General features: G+C 48.5%; 2 protein-coding genes and 1 pseudogene across 2 annotated transcripts; all 3 read left to right on the top strand.

The window, feature by feature from the left end:
• The first annotated feature begins 4658 nt into the window (after window positions 1-4658).
• LOC133929909 (protein DMP6-like) lies at window positions 4659-6040 on the top strand. The gene is made up of 2 exons (XM_062376666.1): window positions 4659-5754; window positions 5830-6040. The coding sequence occupies exon 1, from the start codon at window positions 4729-4731 to the stop codon at window positions 5452-5454; it is 726 nt and encodes a 241-aa protein (XP_062232650.1). The 5' UTR covers window positions 4659-4728; the 3' UTR covers window positions 5455-5754; window positions 5830-6040.
• An 860-nt stretch (window positions 6041-6900) lies between these two features.
• LOC133928191 (uncharacterized) lies at window positions 6901-7531 on the top strand. Its single transcript, XM_062374427.1, has 2 exons — window positions 6901-7081; window positions 7194-7531. Exons 1-2 carry the CDS (start codon window positions 6901-6903, stop codon window positions 7529-7531), a joined length of 519 nt encoding a protein of 172 aa, XP_062230411.1.
• Window positions 7349-16384, top strand: LOC133929410 (protein psi1-like; annotated as a pseudogene).
• Window positions 16385-17403: the final 1019 nt, after the last annotated feature.

Here is a 17403-nt window from a genome sequence, read left to right as displayed (position 1 = left end):
GGGTGTGTCTGTGCCGAAGTTGGACCTGCTGGTGACGCCAAATGCAGCAACTGGAGGCGGGGCCTGGAAGAAAAAGAGATTGAACCCTTCAGTTGGTGAGGTGATTCAAGACCAGGAGATGGAGGAGGACGATATGGTAAGCAAGGATGGTAGGGAAGCAACCAGTCCGGGGGCTACTGGTAAACTGACGGAGCCAATAGTGCTCCGTCAGGAACCATGAATTGTTTAAGTTGGAACTGCCGGGGCATAGGGAATACTCCGACAGTTTGTGACCTGGTGGCTTTGGTTAAAGCCAACAATTCCCAACTTGTGTTCCTTTGTGAAACTAGACAAAAGTGTGTGAAAGTGCGGTGTTTGCGTAGTAGGTTAGGTCTCAAAGGTTTTGTTGGCAATGACAGTGACGGTCGTAGTGGTGGTTTAGCTTTATTTTGGCATGAAAATTGGTCTGTGGAGATTAAAGGTGTGAATGAAAGATATATTGATGCGTATATTCGAATCTCCCAGAATACGCCAACCTGGCATATAACTTGTGTGTATGGTGAGCCGAGACTCGAGAACAGACAACACATGTGGAACCTTTTAAGTGATCTTAAACAAAGTTCTGAATTACCTTGGTTGGTTTTGGGAGATTTTAATGAAGCCCTTTGGCAGTTTGAACACTTTTCGTATACTCAGAGGACAGAACGTCAGATGCAAGCTTTTAGGGATGTTCTGCAAGTTTGTGGTCTAAGGGATTTGGGTTTTGAAGGTTTGCCTTACACTTATGATAACAATAGGGCTGGTAGAGGGAATGTCAAGGTGAGATTGGACAGAGGAGTTGCTGATGATTCTTGGAGGGACATGTTTAGCGACGCTACGGTTAAACACCTGGTATCACCATGCTCAGACCATTGCCCTGTCTTGGTTCGGTTGCAGCAAGAATCAGGGGGTCGGAATAACAGAAGATGCCGGCACTATGAGATCATGTGGGAACGGGAAACTGAATTACCGAAGATTATTGCAAATGAATGGCGCCAAATTGGTGCCATGTCAGATCTGGGGCAAATCAACAAGGCAATGGAAAACATGATGACAATTCTGCAAGCATGGGGGAAGAGAAAGTTTGGAAACGTTGGTAGTCAAATTGAGAAGCTTAGAGGTAAACTGGAAGAGCTGCAGAACAACCAGGGAGAGAGAAGTGAGATTAGAAGATTACAGGACCAAATGATGAGTTGCTATATAGGGAGGAAATGCTCTGGTTACAACGGTCAAGAATTGCTTGGCTAAAGGAAGGCGATAAAAACACTAGATACTTTCATAGCAAGGCGGTCTGGAGGGCGAGGAAAAATAGAATCACCAAATTGAGAGATAAGGATGGGAATATCCAAACTGTCCCCACTACTATGGAAAGATTGGCCACGTCTTATTTTCAAGAACTATATACTAAAGACCCTTCTATTAATCCTAATGTTATAGTTCAGCTGATGGATGTGCAGGTAACGGAGGATATGAATGAGGCGCTGTGTAAGGAATTCACGGAGGAGGAAATTGCTAACGCAGTCTTCCAGATTGGCCCGATTAAAGCACCTGGGCCGGACGGGTTTCCTGCGAGGTTCTATCACATGAATTGGGGAATTGTGAAGCAAGAAGTTGTGACAGCTGTAAGGTGTTTCTTTGAAACAGGGATTATGCCTGAGGGCGTAAATAATACCTCCATTATCTTAATTCCGAAGGTCAATAACCCGATGGATCTTAAAGATTTTAGACCTATCAGCTTATGCAATATCCTCTACAAAATTGTTTCTAAGTGTCTGGTTAATAGGTTGAGACCATTATTAGATGACATTATTTCGCCTAATCAAAGTGCCTTTGTGCAGGGCCGTATGATCACTGATAATGCCTTGGTTGCCTTCGAATGCATCCATAACATACAGAACACAAAGAAACCGGAAAATTCTTTCTGTGCTTATAAGTTGGATTTATCAAAAGCATATGACCGGGTCGATTGGTCTTTTTTGGAACAGGCGATACTGAAGATAGGTTTCGCTCACCGATGGGTCGATTGGATTATGTCGTGTGTGACCTCGGTGAGATATTCCGTAAAATTCAATGGAGCTCTATTGGATGCATTTGTTCCGACTCGCGGCCTTCGACAAGGTGATCCCCTCTCCCCTTTTTTATTCCTATTTGTGGCTGATGTTTTATCACATTTGATAAAGGCTGAGGTGAATGGTGGGAGAGTATCCCCTGTTAGGGTGTGTCGCAATGCACCAGGTGTGTCTCACCTCCTGTTTGCAGATGATACCTTGCTCTTCCTTAAAGCAAATGAGTATCAAGCCGCCAATGTCAGAAGGGTGCTGAACCTTTATGTTCAGGGCATTGGTCAATTAATTAACCCAGCAAAGTGCTCTATTATGTTTGGTGATGTTTGCCCACAGCCCAAACAGGAAGCGGTAAAGACCATCCTTGGTGTTGTGCAGGATTCTTTTGAAGCTAAATATTTGGGACTGCCAATGCTGGAAGGGAGGATGAAAGGAGGGAAGTTTCAAAGCCTCCAGGAACAGCTAAGTAAAAGGCTAATTCAATGGGGAGATAATTTTTTATCTAGTGGGGGCAAGGAAATCATGATCAAGGCGGTTGCACAAGCTATCCCGGTTTATGTCATGGGGGTGTTTAAGCTTCCCGCGTCAGTACTAGATGACCTCACAAAGATGACTCGAAATTTTTGGTGGGGTGTGGAAAATGGGAATCGGAAAACTCATTGGACTTCCTGGAGCAGGCTAACGAATTTGAAGTGTAAAGGTGGGATGGGTTTCCGAGATATGAAGCTCTTTAATCAAGCGTTGTTAGCGCGTCAAGCGTGGAGGCTGATCTTGAAACCGGATAGCTTGTGTGCGAGGGTATTAAAGGCTCGCTACTACCCTAATGGTTGTTTGGGGGATACAGTCTTCGCAGGGAATGCTTCGCCTACATGGCGCGCTATGGAGTATGGTTTGGAGCTGCTAAAGAAAGGGCTGATCTGGCGAGTTGGAAATGGTAACTCAATAAGAATTTGGCGTGACCCCTGGATTCCGAGAGACCAATCCCGAAGGGTCATCAGTAGGCAGGGGGGATGCAGGACAAAGAGGGTGGCAAATCTGTTGGATGATCAGGGGCATTGGGATGCTGTTAAGCTTCAGCAAATCTTCTTGCCGGTGGATGTGGCTGCTATCTCCAAAATCAAGACCGCAGGGAGGAGGGTGGAGGATATGTTGGCCTGGCATCCAGAGAGAAATGGCATGTTTACTGTTCGGAGTGCATATAAGCTAGCCTTGAACCTTCAGGCGCAGGGAACTGGGAGTGGTGCAGCAAGCTTGCATCCGGATGGTAGGAACCCCCTATGGGACCATGTGTGGAAATGCCCTGTTCCGCAGAAGGTTCGCATTTTTGCATAGAAAGTTGCCTCTAATAGCTTGGCCACTCAGGATAATATGCGGCGACGACACTTAGCTCTGGATGATGTCTGTGGTATTTGCGGTATGGAAAAAGAGGATACCTTCCATGCGTTGTGTCGTTGCCCAAATGCCAAAGCGCTGTGGAATGCTATGCGGCAGGTTTGGTGCTTGCCGTCAGATGAAGAGCTTCATGTGTCAGGTACGCAATGGCTATTAATTCTGTTGGATAAGATTCCTTGTACGAGCCGCATGATGTTACTAATGTTATTGTGGCGTGTTTGGCATGTACGCAACGAGGTGTTTCATCAAAAGCCGGCTCCGCCTGTGGAAGTTTCCAGGCGATTCCTGGAGAGCTATGTCCAATCACTATTATTAATCAAACAGCACCCGAACAGTGATGTGACGAGAGGCAAGCAAGTCATTGGCGTCTCCTTAGAGGAATTGCGGTTGCAGCGGCGGTCCAGCATATCTGTGACTAAGGTGATTAAGCAATGGACACGACCACCTCCGGAATGGCACAAATTAAACATAGATGGCTCCTTCTCTTCAAAAGATGGGAGGGCGGGCATCGGCATGATTTTACGGGATAATTCCGGCAATGGAGTCTTCACATCCTGCAGACCACTTCTACATTGTGATGATGCGTTAGAGGCTGAACTGATTGCTTGCAAGGAAGGAATTGAGATGGCGCTCCAATACACGTCTAAGCCGATTATGGTAGAATCGGACTGTGCTTCGGTTGTTCTCCTTGCTACAACACTTGAGGAGGACCGCTCGGCTCTTGCCCATATGGTGAGAGATGTGAGATGCTTGTTCACCGAACAAAGGGTGTTGGGGATCAGAAAAGTAGATCGTAGCCAGAATACTGTTAGCCACAAACTAGCTAATCATGCCCGTATCCATGACATCTCTGGGATCTGGATGGGGCAAGAAGAAAATTTTGTAACTAGGTTAATTTGTGACGACTGTATTGCTTCCGTCTAATATATTCCCTTTCCCTCGCAAAAAAAAAAGTAATGAGTACGTAGGATAATTTTTTATTTAAATAAGATGTACCATTTTGAGATTTATGTTAGAGACATGTGCCAGTTATTTAGGTGTTGTTACAAAAGGAGGCATTTGTAACACCGTTATATAGAATTTTCCCCAGAATTTGTTTATGCTAAGGTTCCTGTTGCTTGCAAGCCAAGTGCCAACCGGAAAATGCCTGACATCGCTCGGTCGACCTCGCCTCTATGCGCATGCATTTCTGTTTCCCAGGCCTTTAAATCCCCTCCCGTTCCATTGGCAGTAGCATAGTCCATTGATCGATCACATGCTCCAATACCGATCACGTTCCAAGCGAAGATCAATGCAAGGTGGTGTTGAGGGATCGACGGCGATGGTGGCAGCGCGGAACGGCGACGTGGAGGCACTGCGTGAGCATGACGAGGGATACCATGAGCAGCAGCGGCCGCTGTTGGCGAAGCGCTCCGCCGTTGAGGACGGCGGCGGCGGCATGAGCCCGATCCAGCGGGCCATCAGCCAGACGTACCAGAGCACGGCGCACCTGGCCGCGCTGCTCCCGACGGGCACTGTGCTAGCGTTCCAGCTGCTGTCCCCGATAGTCACGGCCCAGGGCCACTGCATCCGCGCCAACCGCGCCATGGCGGGCGCGCTCGTGGCGCTCTGCGCGCTCTCCTGCTTCGTGCTCAGCTTCACGGACAGCTTCAGGGACGCCAATGGCGCCGTGCGGTACGGGTTCGCCACGTACCGGGGGCTCTGGATCATCGACGGCGGGGCGGCGCTGGACCCGCAGGCCGCCGCGGGCTACAAGCTCCGGTTCCTGGACTTCGTGCACGCGGCGGTGTCCGTGATGATCTTCGCCGCCGTCGCGCTGTTCGACCAGAACGTGGTGTCGTGCTTCGACCCGGCGCCGTCGGAGGACACGAGGCAGGTGCTCACGGTGTTGCCGATAGCCATTGGCGTGATCGGGAGCATGCTGTTCGTGACCTTCCCGACCACTCGCCACGGCATCGGCTTTCCGCTCTCACAGCACTAATTTAGAACCTATTTGTGTTCATTCCCATTTCCAGTCCTTGTAAATAAATCACACGATCTTGCCGTGAACTCCGCCTAGGGGAGGTGACTGATGAATAGAAGCGCACGACGCTTGTGTTCTTATACTTGATGCTACTATAAATCAGCTTGTTGGTGACGAAACTTCTACTCTTGGGCGGTACGTAGCAGTAATTTACAAGGAATCATGCATTGCTATACTGACATCAAACCAAAGGAAGAACAAGGAAGCATGTATACCACACCAAAACAGCAAGAAACAAGCTGATACTTGCAAGCAAAGGTAAGTAACACGGTACCATACGTGTCAGATGTCATGCATTGCTAGCTTTCGGTGAAATCTGAGGCTTTCGTGCAGTTGCCGGACGTATTCTGCAAAAGGAGACATGCCAAACTCTGCCAAAGGAGCACTGATCAGTTGGCCAAGAAATTTTCCCCATCTATCCAGCGCCTGACGGGAATGAAAACTGGGAGAGCTCAACCGGGCTCCGCCGAGTTTACCACACTGGCAGCGGCACGCAATGCCCGTGCCAGTGACGACTACGCAGTCCTGAGTCTCCTGACGTCCTTGTGAAACCTGAGGAGGGGAGGGCCGGAGCAGGCGGAGGCAGATCGGGGTGCGGGGCGGAGGAGGGGAACGGTGACGGGAGGACCGAGGAGGTAGCGGCGGGGGTGGCCGTGTGTACGCACGGCGCGGGTCAGGAGGACGGTGGGCCTGAGGTTTTGGGGCCTGTTTCAAGAGCTTTTCTGCCGCTTTTTTTAAAATATATTTTCTAACTTAAAAAATTAAATAAATAAATTTTATTGAAAAAAATTACAAAATAGACGCTTAGCCTTTTCAGAAGCGGTAAGAATGCACGGTGATAAAAACAGTCCTTACCGCTCTCTCAGATACCTGCAAGAGCTAACCGCCCTCTCCCCAAGATCCGGATCCCCGCGAGATTCACGACGCCCACGCACGCACGCGAAATCCACACCCCAAGATTAACAGATCCAAGTCGGAGGCATCAAATCGAAAAAGGTTTTTATTAGCATGGGATCGATCCAAACCCTGACCAATTCGGTGGGAGGGGGAGGAGACGGAGCTGCATCTGTGGCCTCCCCTGTTGCTCCGCCCGCCCGCCCGCGCGTCCCCGTCTCTGTTGCCGCCATCGGCTTTTGCGCCGCCGCGACGCATCCGCCGATTGATTTCGTTCTTCTTCGCGTGCTTCTTCTTGCTATTTTTTCCCGCTGCTGCTGGAGTTCTCGGCGCGGATCGAGCCGCAGGCGCATCGGGCGGGCGTCGCTTCGGGCTCGGTTTTTCCTCGACCCCTCTACGTACATCATCGCGGAGATTGCCGTCGCGTGTGGTTAGGTTTGTTCCGTGGCGTCGCGTCGTGTTTGGTTGGTGGCGGTGGGGTTGGCGAATCTAGGGTTTCGGTCGCCGGGGATGGAGTCCTCCGGCGATGAGGGCGCCGGGGCAGCGAGGGTCGAGATGGGGAGCCCCGGCCCTGCGTCGGCATCCGCGGCCGTTGGTGGAGCTGGTGCGTCTGGATCCGGGGGGAAGCCGCCGGTGAAGCGCGTCATGAAGACGCCCTACCAGTTGGAGGTTCTCGAGAGGACCTATTCAGGTTCGTGGATTTCTGAGTATTCTGGTAGTTTTAGGTTTGTTTTTGCGACTTTTTTTAATCGAATTGTGTGTCTGATTTTCATGCGGATTTGGTTTGCGTTGTGTTGGTGCAGAGGACCTGTATCCAAATGAGACCAAGCGCGCGGAGCTATCGGTGAAGTTGAGGCTGACGGACAAGCAGCTGCAGATGTGGTTCTGCCACCGCCGGCTCAAAGACCGGAAACCTCCGGCCAAGCGGCATCTGCGGGATGAGGAGGTCACCGTGCCAGTCATAGCACCGCCGCCTGTGCTCCCGCTGTCGCTACCACCCAGCGAGGTAATGGTGGGGCCTGTTGGGACTTATGGTGAGCACCTGCTGCCCTTCTCCAGGAGAGGGCCTGGCAGGTCGTCGGCTGTGCCTAGGATTTCTGTGCCAGAATTGGGAGGAGATACTATGAGGCACCACAAGTGATGCTGCCTCCTATGGCACCGGTTCACCTTACGCAAGCTGAGCACCAGGCGATCGATTCTGTGGAAGCACTGATAGGGGAACCACTGAGGGAGGATGGGCCAGCGCTTGGTATTGAGTTTGATCCGCTTCCTCCTGGTGCATTTGGGGCGCCTATCGGTAAGAACCTTATACTCACGATGCCCCTAATCTTTGTTTTTGTTGATTCCGGACTTTCTTTGGCTTGTTATTATAAATTTATATACATACATGAGATTGAAAACAAGCCTATGGGGATGAGGTAGACCTCTATAGCTTACCTCCTGTCATCCCAATACGTTCCATGGGTAAATACCACGCTTAATGACATATCTAATCAAAATGTAGTGGATATAAACTCCCATTTCTATTTTCCTATGTTTTGGAAAGTGTTGGAACGTTTTTGTGAGGATTGTTTTGTAGTATCAGAGTTGATGCCAATATGTTCTTGTCATGCTTCTGTTTTGCTGGCTTGTTTTCTGCTGTTTATTTTCCATGTTTTGGAGTAGTTCCAGAACAACCGAAGCAGCCCTTCCGATCTTATGGGACCAATATGTTTTCCGGGCATGATTCCAAGCTCATGAAGGTATGCATTAGTATGCTTTACAGATGGATGCTTGGTTTTCTAATGGCAGAGCTTCATGCACCCTTGTCTCTGAATAGATGAAGTAGAGGCTCTATTCATCTATCTAGGTTTTGCTGTCATTCTCCTTTTGCATAATTAGCTTGCCTTTGTCATGTCTGCAAATAATGAACTCTAGTTTATGGAGACCACAACCATACTGCTGGTATTTGATGCATCATAGTTTTTTCTTTTTATTACTGGAATAGTGTGGCATTGCAGTTTATGCTACTTTTGGCATTTTCTTAAGTCAAGGCCGTGTAATTGTGTTTTGCTCTAATATATATCTGTGTGGTATCATGTACTGCCGTGGTACATGTTTATTCCTTGTATGCATATTGTTGCATTGGAGGGAGTTGCATGATTGCATGAACAGACACCACGCCATGTGTGCTTGCACTGTTCATAGAGTGTCAGATTGCTTAGCTTTCATGATCACGTAAGACTTTCATACCTCACAATTTTACATTGTTGGGAGTTTTTTTGGTTCTCCTATTCTATTCATCTTCTTGTTTACTGCTTTTATTTTGAATGAGATTTTTGTTTTCTTAAATAACTTGATTATGGGTCAGTTAAAAGTCTGTTTCCCCCTTGGTAGGCATCGGCATTCTTACCTACCATGGACCCTTCAGTTCCAAATACAGTTACTGGGAAATGGAAGTCCTTGGCCGGGAGTTCTTCTCATCTTGGTTCAACTTGTGCAACGTGGAGGACATCTTCGCGGAGTTCTTCGGGTCGTCCAGCCCCTTCGGTAGCCTGAGCGGTGGCATGGGCAGTGGCATGAGTGGAGGGCCCGGTACGCGGATTGGCGGCACGAGGTTCTCATCATCGATCTTCGGGGACGATATATTCGACTCGGCGTTCGGCGGCGAACCAGACAGGCACGGCATGCACACCGTCGGGCGGGCGGTGAAGGCGCCGGCGATCGAGAGGAAGCTGTCGTGCAGCCTGGAGGAGCTGTACAAGGGCACCACCAAGAAAATGAAGATTTCCAGGGAAATTGCCGACGCCAGTGGGTAAGTGTCTCCTTGCCTTTGCTTCGCTGCCATGGTTGTTACGGCGGCGTGGCGAGGCACGGCGACCCACCACCTTCACAACTTTACAGCGCCATGGCGCGTGGCGTGGCGACGTCATGCACACGTGGCAAATACACACATTATAGTCTAGGATATTAACAAATAACAATGTACATGTAGCTTAACAGTTATAATCTACGATATTAGGAAATGTAAATGTAGCACAAAAGGTAAATAGCAATATAAATATAGCACAAAAGACATATAACTCTCTCATGTCTCAAAGTTGTACTGTTGTCATTGTGTGCTAATGTGCTTAAGCTACTGTTATGTGTGCTAACTGCTTAGTGTGGTACTTTGCTATGTGTGCTACTGCTTAGAGTATAGCTACTACCTACTCCTTATTGTTATGTGTGCCTAGTGCAGCAGTGCTTGAGCTGTGTGCTACACTGCTACTGGCCTACTGCTACATGTCAATGTGTGCTTGGCTGCTTGATATGTATGCGTGCTAAGTGCTCAAGTGTGCTACACTGCTACTGCTAGTGTGCGTGTGCTACTGGCATACTACTATTCTGCTAGTGTGCATGTGCTGATAGTGTAATACTAGCCTGCTGGCTGCTAGTGTGTGTGAGAGTTGAAACAGAAAAAAAAAACACAATAGAAGAGGAGTTGAGGAGCTACTCGATGGAGGACGGTCGGGGGTGGCCGGCTCGGGAGATGTCAACTCGAGGGTGGGAGCGGCCGGTGAGGGAGACACCGAGGGCGAGACCGACGGAGGGCGAGGGCGACCGGAGATCCGAGGCGGGGGCGGCGAACATAGTGGGTGCAGGGGCGAGCGGAGATCGACTGTCCCGCCTCCGCCGCTGGTGGCTCAGGCTAGGGTACCTCAGTCCTTGCGGGCTCTCGATGGATGCGAATAGAATGGTGAGGGCGGATTCCTCAATCCTTAACTGGATTACCAGGTAAGTCACCACCAATCTAACCTTTTATTGCACCCGTCACAGAGCCGCCATGTGCTACAGGACGCCATACAGGCGCCACAGGGACGCCACGACGAGCCACCATGTGCCACAGGACGCCATATAGGCACCACGGGGACGCCACGGCGATATGGCGGACGCCATACACGGCAGAGCCGTGGCATCCCTGTGGCGATAAGGGGATTTTCGCCACGACGACATCATCGTTATGCGACGATATCCCGACGCCATAACAACTATGTTCGCTGCTTTGTCTTAGCATTGCACTACATTTCTTGTTTCTGCTGTAGATTTCAAATTGAACTTGAATGTGAGGTGGATGCTTTAAAACTGTTCAATTTATTTCAGTATCGCTAGTCGAGAATTCATGATGCATTCATCAACTGTTAGATATGTGTTTTCTTTAAACCGTTCAATTTATCTCAGTAGACAGTGTTTAGTCACTAGTCACGATGCATTCATTAACTGCTAGATATCTGTAAATTTCAAATTGAACTTGAATGTGAGGTGGATGCTTTAAAACTGTTCAATTTATTTCCGTATCGCTAGTCGAGAATTCATGATGCATTCATCAACTGTTAGATATGTGTTTTCTTTAAACCGTTCAATTTATCTCAGTAGACAGTGTTTAGTCACTAGTCACGATGCATTCATTAACTGCTAGATATCTGTAAATTTTTTTAAACTATTCAAATTATTTCAATAGGCGGCGGTGTTTAGTCACTAGTCAGTGTAAGAGTGTAGAGAGGAGAAGAGATGCAACACACGAATTGTATTGATCTGTAATTGTGTACATATACACGAGTGTGAGAAGCTAACAGGCTAACTAACAAGCTATTCGTCAGACTAGGCCTAAGGCTGTTACAGGATAACGTTCGCTTACACCCCCGGCAGTCTGGACGTCGTCGCTAGAGAAGACATTCAGACTGGAACAAAAGGTAATGAATGTCGAGGTCAGCAGCCCTTTATTCATCACATCTGCGAATTGTTGATCCGTAGGAACATGAAGCACACGGATTTGCCCAAGAGCCACTTTTTCCCGTACGCAGTGGATGTCCAATTCTTAGTTCGTCGATGATGCACAGGGTTTGCAGACATATAGGCTATAGAGATGTTATCACAATAAACAACAGTTGCTTTACTAATGTCGTGGTGTATCTCGCTAAGAAGTTGTTGAACCCAGCAGCATTCGGCGACTGCGTTCGCCACGGCTCTGTCCTTGGCCTCTACGCTAGACCTCGAGACGGTGGCATATCGCTTGGATGACCATGGCACTAGGGAATCGCCGATGTAGATGCAGTAACTAGATGTAGTTTGTTGTGTGTTCGGGCACCCGGCCTAGTCTGCATCGGAGAAGGCACGGATGTCCGCCATGGACGAGGCATGGAGCTGAAGACCGTGAGTCATAATGCCACGAACATAACGGAAGATCTGTTTGATCTATGAGAGATGACATTCCTAGGGGATCATGCATGTGCATGCTTGTTGTACTGCATACGAGATGTCCAGGCGTGTCATCGTGAGATATTGAAGGACACCGGCTAAGCTGCGATACTCGGCATCTGTAACCAGCGCACCTTGATCAGCAGCAAGTTTGGGCTTGGTGTCGATAGGTGTTGTAGCAGGTTTTCAAGTTGCTCATGCAGGCTTGGTCCAAGATTTCTTCAGCATACCGTTCTTGAGAGGAAGAAGCCTAATGGCGAGCGTGTCACTTGGATGTCGAGGAAGTAATGGAGAGGTCTGAGATTCTTCCTCGAAAACTCGTTCTGTAGCTTGGTGATGATACCACGGAGAAGAGTTGTTGATGAAGCCATGAGAATAATGTCATTCACATAAAGGAGAAGATACGCCATCGCATCACATGGCAAAAGACGTATGGAGACGCATCTGATCAAGTCGCTGTGAACCTGAGTGAGCGCACAAAGGTGGCAAAGCGGGAGAACCACGCGTGCAGTGCTTGTCTAAGTCCGTACAACGACTTTGAAAGGCGGTAGACGTGATCAGGTTTGTTGGTGTTGAAGGCAGAACACCGTCTCGTCGAGAACGCCATTCAAGAACACATTCTTGACATCTAATTGGTGAATCGGCCATTGGTGCGATGCAACGAGAGCAAGCACGATGCGAATTGTGGCCGTCTTGACAACCGAACTAAATTCTAATCGAAATCCACACCAGGCCTTTGATTGAATCCACGCACCACCCACCTAGCCTTGTAGCGCTCGAGGGATCCGTCAGCTCGAGTTTTGTGATGAAACACCCATTTCCTAGTGACCACATGAGCATTGTGCGGTCGTGGCACAAGTTGCCATGTCTGGTTGGCAACCAGAGCATCGAATTCTTCCTGCATTTCCACCTTCCAATTTGGATCACGTAGAGCTGAACGAATGGAGGACGACAAAGGAGAGATTTCTGTGGAGCTAGCAATGTGTGCATTTTTGGGATTTGATTTGGAGGTCCCTACGCGGCTGTGTGTAAGCATCGGGTGTGAGAGTGCGGCGGGCGGCGGCACAGGTGGGGATGGTGTGGTCTGCGGGCTGTTGGTGTGCGTGGAGCTCAACATCGGCGTCAATGTAGAGGCTATTGCTTGTGGTGATGGCGCTGGTTCTTGGTGCGCAGTAGGTGCGGGATGTGAGCGTGATAGCAGGAGCGTGGCGTCGTCGTAGATCGTAGTCGTGGGTGGTGTGGGTTGTGGTGAGACACCATCGTGCTGCTCGATGAAGGGGAAGTAGCTCTCGTCAAAGTATACATGCCTGGATATGATGATGCACCTGGTGGCAAGGTCGTAGCATCGATATCCTGTGTGATCTGATGGATAACCGAGGGAGATGCATGAGTCGATCGCACAGCAAGTTTGTGTGGCGATGTAGATGTCGTGTTAGGGAAACATAGGTAGCCGAAGACACGCAGATGGTTATACTCAGGGGGCTCGCTGTGTAGAAGTTCGTAAGGCGTCGTGAGCTTGGTCGGCTTGCAGGGCCTTCGATTCAGAAGATAGGTCAAGGTAGCAAGTGCTCCAGCCCAGAACCTGTACGACAGCGATGCTCGAAGAAGGGTGAGCATGGAGTCGTTCACCGTTCGTAATATCCGTTCGGCCTTCCCATTTTTTCCTGTGAAGTATAAGGGCAAGACAAATAAAAACAATGCCTTGGGTAGAGTAAAATGAACGAAGAACACCATTGTCGAATTCATGCCCGTTGTCGAATTGAATATAATGTGTAGAACGAGAGAATTGGGTTCGAGCAAAGGCATGAAACGACATGATGATGGAAGAAACCTCATATTTATTTCTCATAGGAAATGTCCACACATGATGTGTGAAATCATCTAAGATAGCTAAGTACAACTGAAAGCTCGCAATGCTTTGTACGGGTGAAGTCCAAACATCACGGTGCAATAGTTTAAAAGGAAAGCTAGTGCGCGAAACTGAATCAGGAAATGAAAGCCGAGTGTGTTTGCCCATTCGGCAAGCAGGACATGTGCGTGGTGTGGATTTATTAAGAAATAGCAAGCAGTGCCTGAGCCGATGAAGAAGCAGCCATTAGAGGATATAGCTCGCCAGTGCTATTACATTGGAGAATCTCCAGCTTGGTACGTAGCTCCTTGATAGAAAAGCCAGATGGATCAAACTCGACAGATACAAAGTTATCACGGGTTAATTTGCGCACACTGAGCAGATTTTTGACTAGATTAGGAGCAACAAGAGCATGAGGTAGATGAAGAGGGCGAGATGTAGTAGAAATGACAGAGGAGCCTTCATGAGTAATGGGTACAGAAGAACCATTACCAACGATTATATGCGAAGTAGAAGGAAAAGAAGTCAGACCTGAGAGATTACCATTGGTGGACATCATGTGTGATGAAGCACTCTTGTCCGGGTACCAATTCGGGTCACTAGTGGTGAAGGGCTGTGTTGCCATGTTGTTTAGCACCTGGATCTGGGAGGTCTGATCCCATGTTGGTGTTGCCGGAGATGGTTATTGGTGTTGAGCTTGAGGTGAAGTTGTAGCATGGTGTGGGAGGAGCCCAGTACGCGTGTCAAAAAGGCTTTGCCTCGGAAATAGGGCAGGAGCTTGAGCCATGGGCTAGGCCATGGCTTGGAACAAGCCAGCCCACGGATTGACATTTGGTGATCATGCACCAGAGGAAGGCGTAGGCGAAGCTGGCGGTGGCACCGAGCGGCTAGAGTTGTTGCCGCTAGAGCTCTTCTTGTTCTTGCTACCATTGTTAGAGGAGGATGTAGTAGATGGTGGTAGTGTCTGAGTAGAGAGGCCGAAGTACACCGACGATGGCAACCCGAGCGTGGCGTCACCACTTGGCGCATGTGCCATGTGGGCAGCGAACTGTTGAAGGCGCGTTGTCTGTGCCGACCGGTGTTCCTCGAGAAGAAGAGCAGGTCGTACCTTGAGGAAGGAGGGGAGTCAAGGATTGAGGCCATGCAGGATGTTGAGCATCAGGTCGGGATCAGACACAGGAGCACTGAGATCACAAAGATTATCGGCCAAGGTCTTCATTTGAGTGCAGTACGCCATGACTGTCATGTCCCCTTGATACACGGAATTCGGCGGAGACGTACATGGATCTTGCCTCCTTGTTGTCGTGGAAGAGCGATTTGATGACGTGCCACAGCGAGTAGGCCATGTCTTGATTGGTTGAGATGATTTGCAAAACCTCATTGGAAACGGTGGTGTAGATCTAGGAGACAATGGCAAAATCATTTTGCACCCAATCAGAATCGCCGCCGAGGCGAAGCCTTGGATGTGGTCGGAGAGACCGAGCTTGCCGAGGACCACGTGGAAGAAACACCACCACTGACTTGAAGGTCAAGAATGATTGGAACGTGGGATTTGATGTTAATTAACTGGATCTGCGCAGCTGAGCGACGGCGAGAGCCAGTGGCATCTGATGTGGACGAGCGGCTCATGGCGCAGGGAGGAGAGGAGAGCAGCTGAAAGGTGAGGATTTGAAGGAAAGCTGATACCATGCGTAGAGAGGAGAAGAGATGCAACACACAAATTGCATCGATCTGTAATTGTGTACATATACACGAGTGTGAGAAGTTAACGGACTAACTAACAAGCTATTCGTCAGGAAGGTGCCGTAAGACTAGGCCTAAGGCTGTTACAAGATAACGGTCGCTTACAGTCAGTAACTCAGGATACATTCATCAACTGTTAGATATCTATAATTCTTTCAGGAAACAAAGGTAATCATAGTATGATTTATTGTCATTGTTGATGGCCTGCTAGGCTACATAAGTAATTAGTTGGGGGGAAATTATGGCACTGGTGCCACTTAGCACCGGGACCTGGACATAGGTAATATGGCGGCGCCATATCGTATATGACGGCGTGGCGGTGATTTACTCGCCATGGCACTGGAGTCTATGGCACCCGCCTGGATATCATCTACTCGTAATCAGGAGAGAGAACCAATAAGATATATGAGTATCACGAATAACGCATGCGAAGTTGCATTTCCCTGTACATTTTGAGGAATGTTGATCTTTAGTATTAGCAGCTTGCTCATTCGTTCGGAATTGATTAGCATTTGGTGCTAATCTTCTGAATTGGTTCGCATTTAGTCTTAAATCTGATTGAACCATGTACTCCAAACCGAGAAAGCTGAGCCCTTTTTGCAGTCTGTACTGAACACTACTGCTCGTTGTGCGCAGCAAGACAATCCCAGTGGCGGAGATCGTAACGATCGACGTGAAGCCCGGGTGGAAGAAGGGCACCAAGATCACGTTCCCGGAGAAAGGCAACGAGACGCCCAACACGATCCCTCGTCTTCATCATCGACGAGAAGCCGCACCCGGTGTTCACCCGCGACGGCAACGACCTCGTGGTGACGCAGAAGATCCCGCTCGCCGAGGCCCTGACGGGGTACACCGCCCACCTGACGACGCTGGACGGGCGCAGCCTCACGGTCCCGATCAGCTCCGTCATCCACCCGGGGTACGAGGAGGTGGTGCGCCGGGAAGGCATGCCGATCCCCAAGGACCCGTCGAGGAAGGGCAACCTCAGGATCAAGTTCCCGACGAGGCTCACGGCGGACCAGAAGTCCGGCGTGCAGAGGCTGCTCGGGCAGTAGAGAGAGAGAGAGAGCTGTCTGCAGAGAGACGGAGCTCTGTTCTGTATCGCCAGATCGTTCTCGTGTTCCTCGAACTGGGTGACAACTGCCATTTGCAGCATCTGCGACGAGCTCGTCGTTTGAGAAGTTGGTGACGTTGTACAATGCATATGATTCCTTGCACAATCTTCCAGATTGGTGGTTGTTCGCTGGTCGATGTCGTTGCAACTTGCAAGCGGTGGGACGGAATTATGAGTAGTAGATTTAATGACCCGTGGGATGAGATGGCATATAACGGATTTATTTTATTTTTGAGTTGTTTAGATAGATAAGTAGTGAGATGTAATAATTTAAAATTAGAAAATATCCTTTAAAATTTATAACAGAGTTGTTAAAAAAATAGTGAATCATAATCATCTTATTTTAAACGTGATATTGATGATAGACCTGAGGTCTTAAAATAGTCTCGTTTTATCTCGTCTAATAAACAAATATCTATATATAAATAAACTTATCTCACCTTTAACTTCGAGATGAAATTTACGGATAGAGGCGGAGAGAGGAGTGAAAGAAAAGTTAGTATTGCAAGTTTTCTTACCGTGTGCAATTTTATTGCCGTGATTCTAGTCAGCAGTGCGAGGTGCTGTTCTAGCGAGGCAGCGATCGCCCTCGCCTTCATAAGTTGAACTCCGGCTCGTGGTGCTTATTCGCCGGGCCCTCCGGCGCCGCTGCACGGAGGGACGACCGCTTGCCTGCACGGGTTGACAGCGCCCCCGGAACGGCAAACTTCTACTTCAACCAAATAACAAAGTGCTTATGCGTTATAAAGAAAATAAAAATATTAAACATGATAACACTAAATATAAATTTAAGTATATGTTCTAATATCGTCGAAAGAATACGCCATAAGCTATATTGTAGTTTAATTCAAATGTGATAAAAAATGAGAAGTAGATTATCTATTAATTTCTTTTTTAACTTATTCATCTATTTTTATTAGTAAAGTATGTCGTATATCTGTAGCTAATAATAAAACGAGAAGATTAGAGAATAAGAATTGATAGAAAAATAGTTAAATTATTTAAATTATTTTATTAGATGAGAGAATAGTAGTGGAGAGAGGCGACGAGAAAACTAACTAGTGTTTAATACTGGGGCCGGTCATATTCT

The sequence above is a fragment of the Phragmites australis genome, chromosome 9, assembly GCF_958298935.1.
Source record: "Phragmites australis chromosome 9, lpPhrAust1.1, whole genome shotgun sequence".
Classification (NCBI taxonomy): Eukaryota; Viridiplantae; Streptophyta; class Magnoliopsida; order Poales; family Poaceae; genus Phragmites; species Phragmites australis.
The sequence above is the reverse complement of the archived record's forward strand: the minus strand, read 5'-3'. Positions and strand labels throughout refer to the sequence as shown.

Coding starts and splice junctions, on each gene's coding strand:
- LOC133929909 (XM_062376666.1), top strand. CDS start 4,729: ATGCTCCAATACCGATCACGTTCCAAGCGAAGATCAATGCAAGGTGGT.
- LOC133928191 (XM_062374427.1), top strand. CDS start 6,901: ATGGAGTCCTCCGGCGATGAGGGCGCCGGGGCAGCGAGGGTCGAGATG. Junction 7,082..7,193: donor TCTCGAGAGGACCTATTCAG/GTTCGTGGATTT, acceptor GTGTTGGTGCAG/AGGACCTGTATCCAAATGAG.